This window comes from Suillus subaureus (genome assembly GCF_016647635.1).
Source record: "Suillus subaureus strain MN1 chromosome Unknown BJ212scaffold_31, whole genome shotgun sequence".
Classification (NCBI taxonomy): Eukaryota; Fungi; Basidiomycota; class Agaricomycetes; order Boletales; family Suillaceae; genus Suillus; species Suillus subaureus.
Window position 1 is genome coordinate 184,165 of NW_024538587.1, and position 12,426 is coordinate 196,590.

Here is a 12,426-nt window from a genome sequence, read left to right on the forward strand (position 1 = left end):
CCGCTCTGAGTCTGGTCATCGACATCACGACTTTGTTACTCAAATACCTACACTAGGACTGTGGTCTTTTTCGAACAGGCAAGTTTATGTATATTAGTGGTCAGGTCTTACAGAATACTGGTACGTTCCTTCTGCTGCATGAGCCATGACCTCTCCCACTGAAACAATTGTCAGTTCGGCAACAGTCCAGCCTACTCCGTCGTCGCTTGTCCCAGCGCAGACGGATCCGACATTCTCGAAAGACTTTCGATGCCTTCCTATTCTGAGACGACTTCGTTATGACTCTGATAAGCCTTTCCACTTCGGAATGTTGCTCAATGTGTCTTTTGGCATAGGCAGTACTTTAGGTAAGCCATAATACCAGGACGTTCATAGATACGTATTTAACTTCGATGCAGTTGCTGCCAACCTATATTATTGCCAGCCAATTCTAAGTACGTTAGCTTTGCAATTTCTACTTGTTGTCTTGACGCGTATGTCTCAAAGTTCGATTGTCGGCTTCTTTCCATGTCACGTATGACGAGGTGGCAAGGTGTGGATAGCCGAAAGTCTAACTGAGATCGGCGAATCTAACATTCACACAGAATACCAACACTACTTCAAGCTGGGTGAGATTATACAATCCTTACAAATGGCTACTGTTAACGATGGGTAAGATTTGGTATCGGCCTCCTACTCATAACACCACTCGGTGACATGCTTCGCCGTCGCCAGTTGATATTGCTCTTGGTTGTGTTTTCAACTACCTTAACAATAGGACTCGCCATCACAAACAACCTCTTGGTGTTCGAGATAATCTCGTTTCTGATTGGGTTGACGTCTGTCACTCCTCAAATTCTCATGCCACTAGCCGCTGATCTCGCTCCTCCCGCCCGTCGTGGATCAGCTATCTTAGTTGTCCTGTCAGGTTTTCTGCTTGGCATCCTCGTCACACGTGTACTATCTGGCATAGTGGCCAATTTCGCAAGTTGGCGAATCGTGTACTTTATGTCTATCGGCATCCAGAGTATTGTCCTGGGTGGTGCATACATGTTGCTTCCGGACTATCCAGTGAAGAACCATGATTTGTCCTACCTTGAGATATTTCGTTCCATGGCGAAATATATTATTACCGAACCTCTTGTCAGCCAGATCATGTTAACAAACTGGGCTGGCGGCGCATGCTACACCAACTGGTGGGTGACCCTCACGTTCCTACTCGGTGGACCGCCATATTACTATTCCACGTCAGTGACCCTGTCTTATTATCACTCATTCGCTGACGCCGTCGTGTCAGTATGATCATCGGCTTGTTTGGCCTCATTGGAATGTTGGGTGTAATTATTGTACCGTTCTTTGGCCGTTTGCTCGATCGGCTTGTGCCATGGTGGTCCATAGTAGTTTCAACTGTGCTTCTTTTGGTGTTCCAAGCAGTACAAACTGGAGCGGGAGGTATAAACATCGCTGCGGTCATCATATCTTTTTTTTTTTTTTGATTCAATTTTCATGTCCTAAGGAGAGTAATACTCTATGGAGGACAGTTCTATCTAGTCCGGGGGGCCCCCGGTGCCCCCAACGCATCTCTGAGTTCGCGAATGCCCTGATGTGGGACGTACCCCATCAGTCCGCCGTTCCCGCCAGCCGTTTTAGACGCGCGACCCATCGAAGATGAGATGACTTGTGTGTACAATTGCAAGGGTGTGGACTATTGGTATGATAACTGAGATGCGTACTCGGCCGCATGCGCGGGCAGGTACAGGAGTCGAAAGGTTGCAGTTGGATTTGTATAAGGGTGGTCCCGCGTGTTGGCAATTGGGAGGACCCTTTCTGGCTGACTGAGACCAGTGGGGGTGAGTGGTGACTCTGTATGTGCGAGTAGAGAGTGTTGGTACAAGGTATTATTGGTGATGTATGGTAGTGACATGGGTGGGGACTGAGGGGTGTGGGCTGATGCAAGGGCGGGGGTCTTGTGTGGGTAGTCATTTTGGTTCTGTACAAAACTTATCAGCCTGCTGGGGAGTGAGGGAGCAGAACTTCACCAAGGGTGGTTTTGAATCTTTTTGTTCTGTTGACAAAGCTAACCAAGTGGGGGGTGGCATCTGAGTCCATCAATAGAAATTGGAGAGAGGTGGCCCTTCGCCCTAGGGCACCAATCAGAGTGTGGCAGTCATGCCGGAAGTGCAAACATTCTAGCAGGTAATGGTGTACTGTCTCATTGACACCTGGGCAATGGGGACAGGAGGGGCTGTCAGACTTGCGTATATGATGTAGGTGCTTGTTGAGTGGGGCGTGGCCAGTGCGGAGGAAGATGTAGAGACTGGTAAGACACTTTGGGAAGTTGGAGGACAGCTTGATGAACAAGCATTTGAGGATGTTGGGGTCAAGTTGGTTGAAACAATAAAAACGGGGAGAGTTGTGCCAAAGTAGTCCCCAGCGCTGGGTAGTGTCCTTGCCTTGTGCTTCCTTCAGTGCTGAGATGCTTAGTGGGAGGGTGCGATGGTGGAGGTAATGGGGGAGGTGAGTGAGGGGACTGTTATTGTGGCTACCTTCTGCCGCTGATTTGGCATGCTTGTCAGCCTCTTCATTTCCATGGATGCCTGAGTGTCCTGGGACCCAACATATGGTCACGTCGAAGTCTCTGTATTCCTGTGCGATCTTGTACATCATCCTGTGAAAGCAATCTGCCAGATATGATCTGGGGCATGAATTGAAACTCTCACTGGCTTGAATTAAAGCTTGGTTATCAACTGAAATAGATAAAGGGAAGGAGAGGTCGTGTTCTGTGGCTAGCAACTGTGCAGCTAGGGTAAGTCCCAGTTCTTCTGCTTTGAACACCATATGCTCTTCCTCAATTCCAAGATGATACTGTAGCATCCTGGGCAACTGTCCTGCATGGAAAAGGACTGCTGCTGCCCTGATCTTGCCTTTATATCCTGAACCATCACTGTAAATTTGGATCTGGTCTGTCAGTAGTTCATGTTCAGAGATAGCTGTGTCTTTGGTTGAGGCGATGTGTGAGGTCCAGGGGTTCTTGGTGGCTGGAGGATGTTGAGCTGGGGTGAGTGTTTACACTGTTTGGGGGGAGAGGGCAAAGCGGTGGGTGAGACGATGGAGGGATGATCAATGTGCTGCGATGTAGTGCTTGGCTGCTTTGCATACAGGTGCATGCAAGGGATGGGTGCTGGGGAGTGCCATGAGACGAACAATGGCTCAGTGACAGGTGTCTTGGAGGAGGAGGGAGGTGGGGAGGAGGTTGGTGTGAACTTTGAGGATGTCAGTTGCCATTGTATGCATGGCTCCCATGATAGCTATGGCTGCTAGGTGTTGAACTGCCAATAGACACTTGGTGACTCCTATTGAGCCTCTCTGTAGGGTGTCCATTCCATTGTGGAAGACAGGTGAAAACCAAAGGTCTGTGGCATATAGCATCTTAGGAACTGCCACTGCTAGATATAGTTGGTGCATCAAGCGCATGGGGATGCCCTTAGCAGAAGATGAAAGATGATGTAGCTGAAATACATAGGACATTCCCCTCGCTAATGCGTTATCCACTTGGGCTCTCCAATGCAACTCCTGGTCAAGGATGATGCCAAGAAAGCAATGCATTGAGGAAGGACAGATGGTGGCACCTTGAATTTGCATATTGGGGCATGGTTTTCATCTGTTCATAGAAAAGTCCATTATTGCAAATTTATTGGTTTCAAAATGGGAATTATAATCTCTTGACCAGTCATACCCTCCTCCTGGGCATTCCAGCATGTTGGCCAGGATTGTGTGAGTCTTGGTGAAGTCCTTTCCAATAGCGATGAAGGCTGTATCATTGACAAATGCTAAGGTCATCTCCTTCAGGGCTTCTCTTCCCCTGCGAGGCATGGCAACATCGACCAGGTTGGAACTGTAAATAATGTATAGAATCATTGATAGTGGGTCCCCTTGTCCTATTCTGTTGGTGACCAAAAACCAATCTGACATGTAGCCATCAAATTTCAACTGTGTTTGACAGAGTGTTAGTACTCGCTCCGTGAAGTCCATGATGTCCTTTGGAATGCATCTCATATGCATATTATGAAGCAGACATTTAGTTACCGCATTAGGAATGGCACCTTCAATATCTAAGAACAAGACCAGTGCTACTTTGTGCAATTGCCACACATCCTTTATCATTGCTTCAAGTAGGTAGAGTGAGTCAGAAGTGGATCATCCTGGTCTACTTTCGAGATACACACTTACCTTTGATGTGATCTGGGTGTGACAAACTGAGCCTTAGCTTCGAAGCTTTGAAGATGTGTGTGACCTGTGACACCTCAGAAATAGCTTTGACCTACTACCAGCCACTGTCAGTGCCTGCAGCAACATGGATATGGCAAAATGATCCTCACGCTCACGCTCACCAGTGTGGAGCACTTCCAAGTTGTATTTTCACATCTGTCAGTCAACATGGATCCTCCAATGTTCAGTACTAAGGCATTCATCAGTGAGCTCTCGGACAGTGAGCTCTAAAACAATCTCCATCAACTTGAAAGCCCTTCAACACCATGCCCAGTTCATACAATGCCTCTGCCAGTGACTTGGAGTCAGAAACAAGTCACGGCAAAATACTATCTACTCTCCTATGTGTTCCTATGAAGTATTGTGCAATTATTCCTTTGCATACCCTCTCAGTCACTCAGCTGCTCGACTTCAACCTCCTTGCAAATCTAGAAACCGATTTGTTGACTACCAGTATCATCTTTTCTCAAGAGTTCCCTATGGTCCAGCTCCCCACAGATTTTGTTTCGCAATCAGTTCCTACATTTTCAATGGCCACTGCACTTCATGATCATGCTAGTAGTGCCTGGCAGGACAGAAATAAATCAGTCATCCATCCTTCATTCCCTGATGACCCACTTCCTTTATGGGTCTTGTTATACTGGGTATCCATGTCTCACCTCAGGCAGTACTTCTTGGTGGCAATCAAGGGTCTTTTAGACCTGGTTTCTATGTTATGGGAAACTTGGCTGAAAGACCCTTCATCCGAGAGGATCTGCCATATGTAAATATAGCTACAATCTAAAAATATCAATTTGCCTCATTGCCACCTGCTGTACACTGCTCTGGTGCAGCACGCTCCTCCTGCATGTCCTGTTGAAATTTAGATACCTTGACTATGCCTTACATGTTGTCCAAGAGCATCCGATGCCATCTCAATGACAATGGTCACTTGTCACTTAGCCATTTTTCTCAACTCCTCTGCTCCAGCCATCAAGATATCATGGCCCCTTGTATGGGTACCTGCACTGCTCAACCCAGCATGTCATCTGGGCTGGGTACCCACTTTTCCAGCCCATGGAAACCTAGAGACAAGTGGAAAACCCAGGTGCTTGTTGAAGTGCTAGGTCAGAAGGCTAAACAACATCAGTTGCTTGCCAAGATGGCAAGTCTACTTGCCAGTTCAGCGACTCAGAAGCCTGAAGAAACTCCACCTGTCCTGCCAGAGACAGAAATGGATACTGTGGTTCTCAAGGACAATGCTAACAATGCTTGGGAAGATGTCCCTGAACCTCAGGACAATTGCTCTCCCCAATCTCCTTCACAATCCACACCAAGTCGTTGTACCCAGCCTGATCTCACATCTACTCGCTTGTATGACAGCTGGAAAGCTCTTATTCCTACACTAGTTGAGATCCAACTAGACTACACTGCATGGACACTAGGTGTGCCTCTCAAATGAACGCCAAAGGTTCTGTCTTTGTGCACCTCGCACACATGTGCACAAAAACACACATCTCTTACCTGTCTCTTTTTTGACTGTAAGTACTCAGTCACATTCTTTGACTTAAATCAGCTAATTTCTTTTTAGATTTCATCTCCATTGATGCAATGAGCTGTAGATGTGCAAACTTAGCACAGACACTCGTTTTCCATGGCTTATTCCCTACTGCACCCTCCCAGCCCTGAATGGCTATATCCATTGAGTTGCTCGCCTTATATCGCTCTCTTTTTTAGCACTCATGCGATGCTGTCAATGCACTTGCATCTGCACTTCACACGCACTACATCCGACAAGGATACTGAATAACAAATGGAAAGGTACATGTTTGTTGACTTTGGATGCTTGTTCAGTTACTCACATGAATGAACCAGGGTGAAGTTATTCAAGAACCTTTCTGCAGGCAATGCAGAAGGAATCACAGCTTTCAATCCGTTGTGCAAACACAACAATGGCTAGACACTTGTTAAAGTGCCTAACCAAAAATATTGTTGTAGGTCGATGCTCTGCCTAGCTGCTACACTTGCAAGCAAGAACATTCAACCCTAAAGGGAATTGCTACTGAGAACAGCCGATGATACTAAAGACCCAAAAGTGCACAGAGCACGGGAACAAGTGTGCAGGTATGTAGAGCGCAGGAATGTGGAAGTGCAAGATGCTAGGGTAGGGAAGTCTTTAAGGAATGGCGTGGGTAACAAGTGAGGGCAAGGGTATTGATTGCATGGGTAAGGAAAGTCAAGGTAAGGTGTCCAGGTATAAGATAACCAATAGGGGCTAAAAAGCGCGCACTAATGGTGACTGCTCCTAAGTAAAACCTAAGGGAAGGAAATACTGCAGAAGGGAAGTAAATATGAAGTAGTTGCCCTAGGCACTTTATACTAGCTAAACCCTCTTGGAAATGGAAGGGACAGGACAGACAGGCAGTAGGAATATGTAAAGACATGTAATAAGGCTGCAACACTTGTTACAACACATGAGGCAAGGCAAAATACATACCAATGAGGTAGGATGGACAATGGACTGATGCGAGACATTTGTAAGGTAGTCCGAAGGTGCAGGAAATTGACCGCAGGTATGCGCGTAGCGCGGGAGTGAATGCATGGGTCCACAGAGCGTAGGAATATGCATCTGGAGTGGGTTGAGTGTGGGAAAAGTGGTCGATGGTTTTGTAGCTTTCCATCACCTATATCAAAAGATGGCCATTGCAAGCCTAGCGGGAATATGATCATCACACTGTGCTTGTATGTAAAGCTCCTTGTGATCATCATGGCCCTCCTGATGTTCTGGCATAGATGCTCTGGCTCGTCTCAAGAAAGAGTTGGACACCATCCTTGCTCTGCAAGCAGACCTTGATGCTTCGGACAAAGCTCTACAGACAATGAGGGACACAATTGCAAAAGGTGAGATGTCAGAGGACACCCATGATGCAATTGAAAGTCTTGAATGAGTGCATGAGTGTCTAATGCACAAAGTGGAAGTATTATATGCTTTGCTCAATGTTCAGGACAGGTTCCTGGAACTAGATGGCTTGAACCTTGAGTTTGTTTGAACATTGCTATTAGCATGCAATCTCAAGATGAACATTCGCAAGTGTGCCATTGGCAGCTTCTTCGAGTGGGATAAGCTTGATTGTGCAGTAGGAGGGTCACAGCAAGCACTCGGTAAGGTGAAATATGATTTTGAACAACTTGACCTGATGTTGTGTATTAGGTACAAAACTCCACCAACAGACTTGAAAAGTGATTGCAAAATGCCAGCCAGCATTAATGGCTGCTCTCTGTAAATTCAACACCTATTGTGAGTGTCTGGAAGCCCTTTATGATCCACATTGCAGCATTCCTCTTCCCACACCTCTCCCAACAAAACTAACTGACCTATGCAATGATCAGAGTTTGATGGAAGACATATGGATCACACCTTCCACTGGAAAGGTCCCCTGCTGGTTGGATGATCAAGATGTTTGTGATGGCATTTGTGCAATGTTGAAGAGAGATAGATGTGTTGAAGAGCAGCAATGTCTTGGTCTGGAGGCGGACAATCTCTGCAGATGGTTCAGTGACAAGCTCTCAGCACTAGAACTCACCCTTTTGACACCAGGTTGTAAGTATCATACCTTCCCTTGTTCTTGTCTGATCTCACAGTACATTTGCAGATGAAAAATTCCTTGTCCCACTTCGCCAGCAACAGGAGCACCTTCAGTACATCCAGACTTGTTGGATGACCTCACTTGCATCTGCAGCATGATTTGCATCTCACACAACTGATGCTGTATCTTTGGCCCAGAAGCTCTCAGGTGTCTTGGAGGAGCATCCGCTTCATTGGATCAATATGTATGCTGTCTCTTATGTTGTACCTACCAAAGACAAAGAGCCTGGACCAGAAATATTTTCTGATGCTGATCACACAGCTTTGCAACCTGAAGATGCTGCCCTTGTAGACATTCTGACTGCCAGAGTCCCTGGTGGTGAGGATGATGATATTGACATCATTGTGAATGATCTTGGAGCCAAATTTTGTTGGTGAATCCCTGAAGTAGCATGGTTCTTCTACTGTTCACACTATAGTCTATGCTTACAAGTCTTCTAGGACATCACATTTGACCGAACACCTCTACCAGAAGTGGGGATCATTATTCCAGGCACCATCAAAGAATGAGTATCTGCACCTTGCTTTGGATGTCCTCATCAAGTATTTGAGCCAAAGGACATTGCACTTCTTGCTTCTCGGACTGCACTACTCAATGACAGTTGCATTAATGGGTGTGCAGTTCTTCTTTACTTAGAGGCAGTGCAATTGTCTTCAATGGCTGAACAGTATGCCATCCTTTCAACCCATGACCTCCTGCGCATCCAATACAATGCCCCTGATGATGTTCTATGGCACAATATGTCATGGACATCTTACTGGATGAAAGAGGTGTGGATTCTTCCCATCCATAGGCCTTCAGATGTTGGCCACTGGGTTCTATGCATCATTCACCTTCAAAGCAAGGAACTCCATCTCTTCGACAGCTTCACTGAGTGGAAGCCATGGAAAAGTGACACCAAGGTTTGTGAGCTTCCTCTAATAGATTTTTACATGACTAAATTCATCCAGGACATCATGAAATTAATTGCTCATCTTCTGAGTATCACTCAACAACATGATCGTGTTTTTAATGTCAACATTGACTTCGATGGATGGCTCACACATCCTCTAGTGGTAAGTATGGTCACAACCTTGATGGTGCAAAACACGGCCTCATCTTATATGTTATAGACTGATGCACTCCAGACAAACAGCTTTGACTGTGGTGTCTGGGTGCTTGCCATGATTGTGGCAACACTGCATGGGTACCACTGCACAGTGTGGGAAACACAACAAGAAGAGAACTGGAAAGTAGACTTCTAATGTTGGGCTAAATGTGCTATGCCTAGCTGCTATTCAACCCTAAAGGGTTTCTGGACTAAGCTCTGTGCTCAGAGAGAGTAGGAAATCATGCTAAAAACTGCTCAGTCTCAGACTGGTACTGGTAGATGGTGAAAACTATGATGATTACATAAGCACCAAAAGTGCGAACATAACACTAAGTAATATCTGCCTATACAAGCCCACAGAATATGAAATCCCTACAACGGCTCTTGGAGAGGGAGACATGCACATGTTTTGATATTATCTCAGAACACTCATGTTTCAAATTCCTGTATTCTAACTAGATAATACTACTGTCCAATGCATATGGATTCGATCCCATCATCATTGTGTGCACTTCATTGTGATAATGATAGATTCTTCAAGCACGCCACTGTAGGAGGCACTGAGCCATCACACAGTGTCTCTTGCAATCTTCCATACTATCAACATACTCGTCCAACATTGCCCACTGCCTCAAGAATACATCAAGAGCTTCCCTCAACTCAGCACAAAGATCCAGCACTCCCCCTGAACTGTGCCTCTTAGCATGCTCATAGACTTCCTCCTTCTCCATTCAAAATCATTGACCATGGATCACCTGGACAAGGTTTTCTGTCCAGTGAGCTTCTGCTGGGGTCTCTAAAGGTTGAGGAGTGTGGTATGGTGGATCAACATCCCATTGTGCAAGATCTGATTCATCAAGGTTGTCAGCACTTTGTGATGCTTGTTGAAATAGGTAGGTGTCTGGAAGATCTGCTCTTGCGAGGTTGATTAAATCAGATGGAAGGGATGACAACTCAACATTGGAATCAAGAGTGGGTGATTTGGAAGCATGAGTGAGGGACTTTGTCAAACCCTTTTGACTGTGGGCTTTGGCATATGTGCATGAATTCAAAAGTCGACAAGTGTTTTTACCTCTGTGTGCACAGTGTTAGTACTTAGATAAGAAATACGCAAAGCAAGAGTTCTCTGGACCTATCAGATCGACTATACTTTGCTGTGTGTTGACGTGTTGCAGCAGTTTTATCAGTGAGAGTGAGGTGTTTTGCTCTCCACCCCATAGGTAAAGAGGTAAAGAAGTCTAAAGCAATTGAAATGAATGAGTGGGCAACATTTGAGAGTTGGTTTATTTGACCAGATACCATTTGAATTAAAAAATGTGTCAATACCATTAGAACTGGCATGTCATGGAGCATCTTAATATGTGCACTAGATGTTTTTTTGGGTACATTGGAGGTATGGGGACATGTTTTTTATGTGTGAACATCATTATCCATACACTGATTGGCTGATCAGATTTGGCTGTGCAGAATAGTCATCTCAATGACAAGTCAATGTGCTGCCACAGTGCCTCAGGTGCAACATGTACCTCACATAGTCCTGATGCCCTCTCGTCCCTCTCCCATGCCTCAGTAGGTTGTCCTATTGACTGTAATGGTGTTTTGACTTTTCTTCTCTTCTTCTACAGAATATATTGTCATCAAATTTGAGGTGGATCCTGATGCCATCCTTTTGGGCAAGTCGAAAGTGATATGTTAAGGTTGCGTGCTCAAGGGGGTTGGATCACAAGGGCTTGGCCTCAGCTCATATGCTGTGCCCCTTTCCCGAGTATGTGCCCTTAATTTCCAGGGGCTAGAACGGTCATCTGGAGTTTCCGGGATTTGACTAGGGCGGATAGCAGACGTCCGGATCTGAAATGTGAGATAAATCCGACAGACATCCGGATATCACCTGGGCAAGCGGATAAGACTAATCTGGACAAAGTCTGGACTAGAAACTAACAGAGGATGGACTACCCGTAAGGTAGAGTCGGAAATGTAGTCTAGGATGCAATCCTAAGACTCGGAATATGACAAGAGACTTTATCTCGAGTCTGGAGGACACAGGAATGAGCAGGAACTAAGATGATATTCGAACTGGAGTATTTCTGAGAGTTACAGGAGGTTTATATACTGTAGGTATCATATAGGAATCAGTCAGCAAACATAAAGGCTATGTATGAAGCATATGCAGAGTCTATTAATAAGTAGGACGGATCACAAATAATGAACACCGGAAATGAAATGTATGTAATGGATCAATAATCAAAAGGGAAACATGGTTAACCAGAGTCCGGAGACAGGGGCAGTCTAAATGGAGTTGGGCGCTGATATAGGGTTTGGATTCCAGAAGGGAGATAAAGATAGATCAGATCATTTGAGATCCGGATCTCAGATCTGGATATCCGGAGAAGCAGATTTAGAGTTGAGGGTCCAGAATGGCATATGACACAATAGTAGGTACCTCCCATGAGTCTTTTCAACCATCGAGCATGCTCTACTGATTCTCACAATTTTTCCCCCAGCAGACCATGTCAATGACCATACCATTTGTTGTCAATAGTGCACTCTCCACTGAAAATCCAGAGCTCACCGTCATCAATAAGAACCATCCTCGATATGACAATGCTGTGAGATCATTAGCAGACAAGTCTGTCCTTCATGTACACAAGGCTGTTTTCTACAATGTTCCAGGTGTGTCATTTAACAATTTAACAAATGTATCCTTATTAATATGTCACAATACTCCAGTACAAGTCAAACCCTGTCAAGAAGTCTTCTGTGCGACACATGGGGCTTACATTGGTGTAGTGGCAGGCTGGTGAGCACAGATTTATCCAAGGCGCTTGTTTTATTTAATCTTTTTGACATAGGGAGAATACACTTAACTGCATTCTCAGTGTCCCTGGCGCTGTTCACTTTCACGTTGATTCCATCGCAATTGGGGAGGAGAAAATCAGAAATGCAATTGATGAAGGATGTATTGAAATGGTGGAGCCCTGGGCGACCCCAGACTTGTACAAGTAGTTACTATGTAGGTATTGAATGAAGTCTTGCTTGAATTGTGCACAAGTGTGCATCAGCCCTCCAGAGCCTCCCACAGGCTGTCCTGCCCCCCAACTCACAATGGCATCTTGTCATTCCTCCCCTCCCATCAAAAGTTCTCTCTGCAGCATTTCTTGCATGACAGCCAATGCCAGGCAAAGCAAAATAAAGACTCACATGCTTATTGGCTGATTAAGGTGCATGCAGGAACCTCTTGTCTAACCATTGTCTAACCTTCTGTGCCCTCAGATGCTCCAGTGCCTCCCACCCAAGTTGGAGGATCCCTCATCATTTAGCCATTTCCATGGTTTTTTGAGCCTTCCTGGAGGAGTGCAGAATAATCATCCTCAATGTGCTGCCGCAGTGCCTTGGGTGCAACAGCACTTTGACTTTTGACTTCTCTTCTTTTACAGAATTTTGGTTGCAAATTTTCTTTGTGAA

General features: G+C 45.5%; 5 protein-coding genes across 5 annotated transcripts; 3 read left to right on the forward strand and 2 right to left on the reverse strand.

The window, feature by feature from the left end:
- Positions 1-145: 145 nt before the first annotated feature.
- Positions 146-1,489, forward strand: BJ212DRAFT_1579330 (major facilitator superfamily domain-containing protein; the record flags this gene model as incomplete). Its single annotated transcript, XM_041342242.1, has 6 exons — positions 146-347; positions 399-434; positions 487-532; positions 585-610; positions 659-1,226; positions 1,277-1,489. 6 exons carry the CDS (start codon positions 146-148, stop codon positions 1,473-1,475), a joined length of 1,077 nt encoding a protein of 358 aa, XP_041189649.1. The 3' UTR covers positions 1,476-1,489.
- A 521-nt stretch (positions 1,490-2,010) lies between these two features.
- On the reverse strand, positions 2,011-2,289 carry BJ212DRAFT_1250973 (uncharacterized protein; the record flags this gene model as incomplete). Its single annotated transcript, XM_041329712.1, has 1 exon — positions 2,011-2,289. A coding segment is annotated over one exon (279 nt), but the record flags the coding sequence as incomplete, so codon positions are not given.
- Positions 2,290-5,269: 2,980 nt separating this feature from the next.
- On the forward strand, positions 5,270-5,916 carry BJ212DRAFT_1302199 (uncharacterized protein; the record flags this gene model as incomplete). The annotated part of the gene is made up of 2 exons (XM_041333228.1): positions 5,270-5,672; positions 5,819-5,916. 2 exons carry the CDS (start codon positions 5,270-5,272, stop codon positions 5,914-5,916), a joined length of 501 nt encoding a protein of 166 aa, XP_041189651.1.
- Positions 5,917-9,701: 3,785 nt separating this feature from the next.
- On the reverse strand, positions 9,702-9,887 carry BJ212DRAFT_1278715 (uncharacterized protein; the record flags this gene model as incomplete). The annotated part of the gene is made up of 1 exon (XM_041331447.1): positions 9,702-9,887. A coding segment is annotated over one exon (186 nt), but the record flags the coding sequence as incomplete, so codon positions are not given.
- Positions 9,888-11,471: 1,584 nt separating this feature from the next.
- Positions 11,472-11,967, forward strand: BJ212DRAFT_1302200 (uncharacterized protein; the record flags this gene model as incomplete). The annotated part of the gene is made up of 3 exons (XM_041333229.1): positions 11,472-11,634; positions 11,692-11,761; positions 11,814-11,967. 3 exons carry the CDS (start codon positions 11,472-11,474, stop codon positions 11,965-11,967), a joined length of 387 nt encoding a protein of 128 aa, XP_041189653.1.
- Positions 11,968-12,426: the final 459 nt, after the last annotated feature.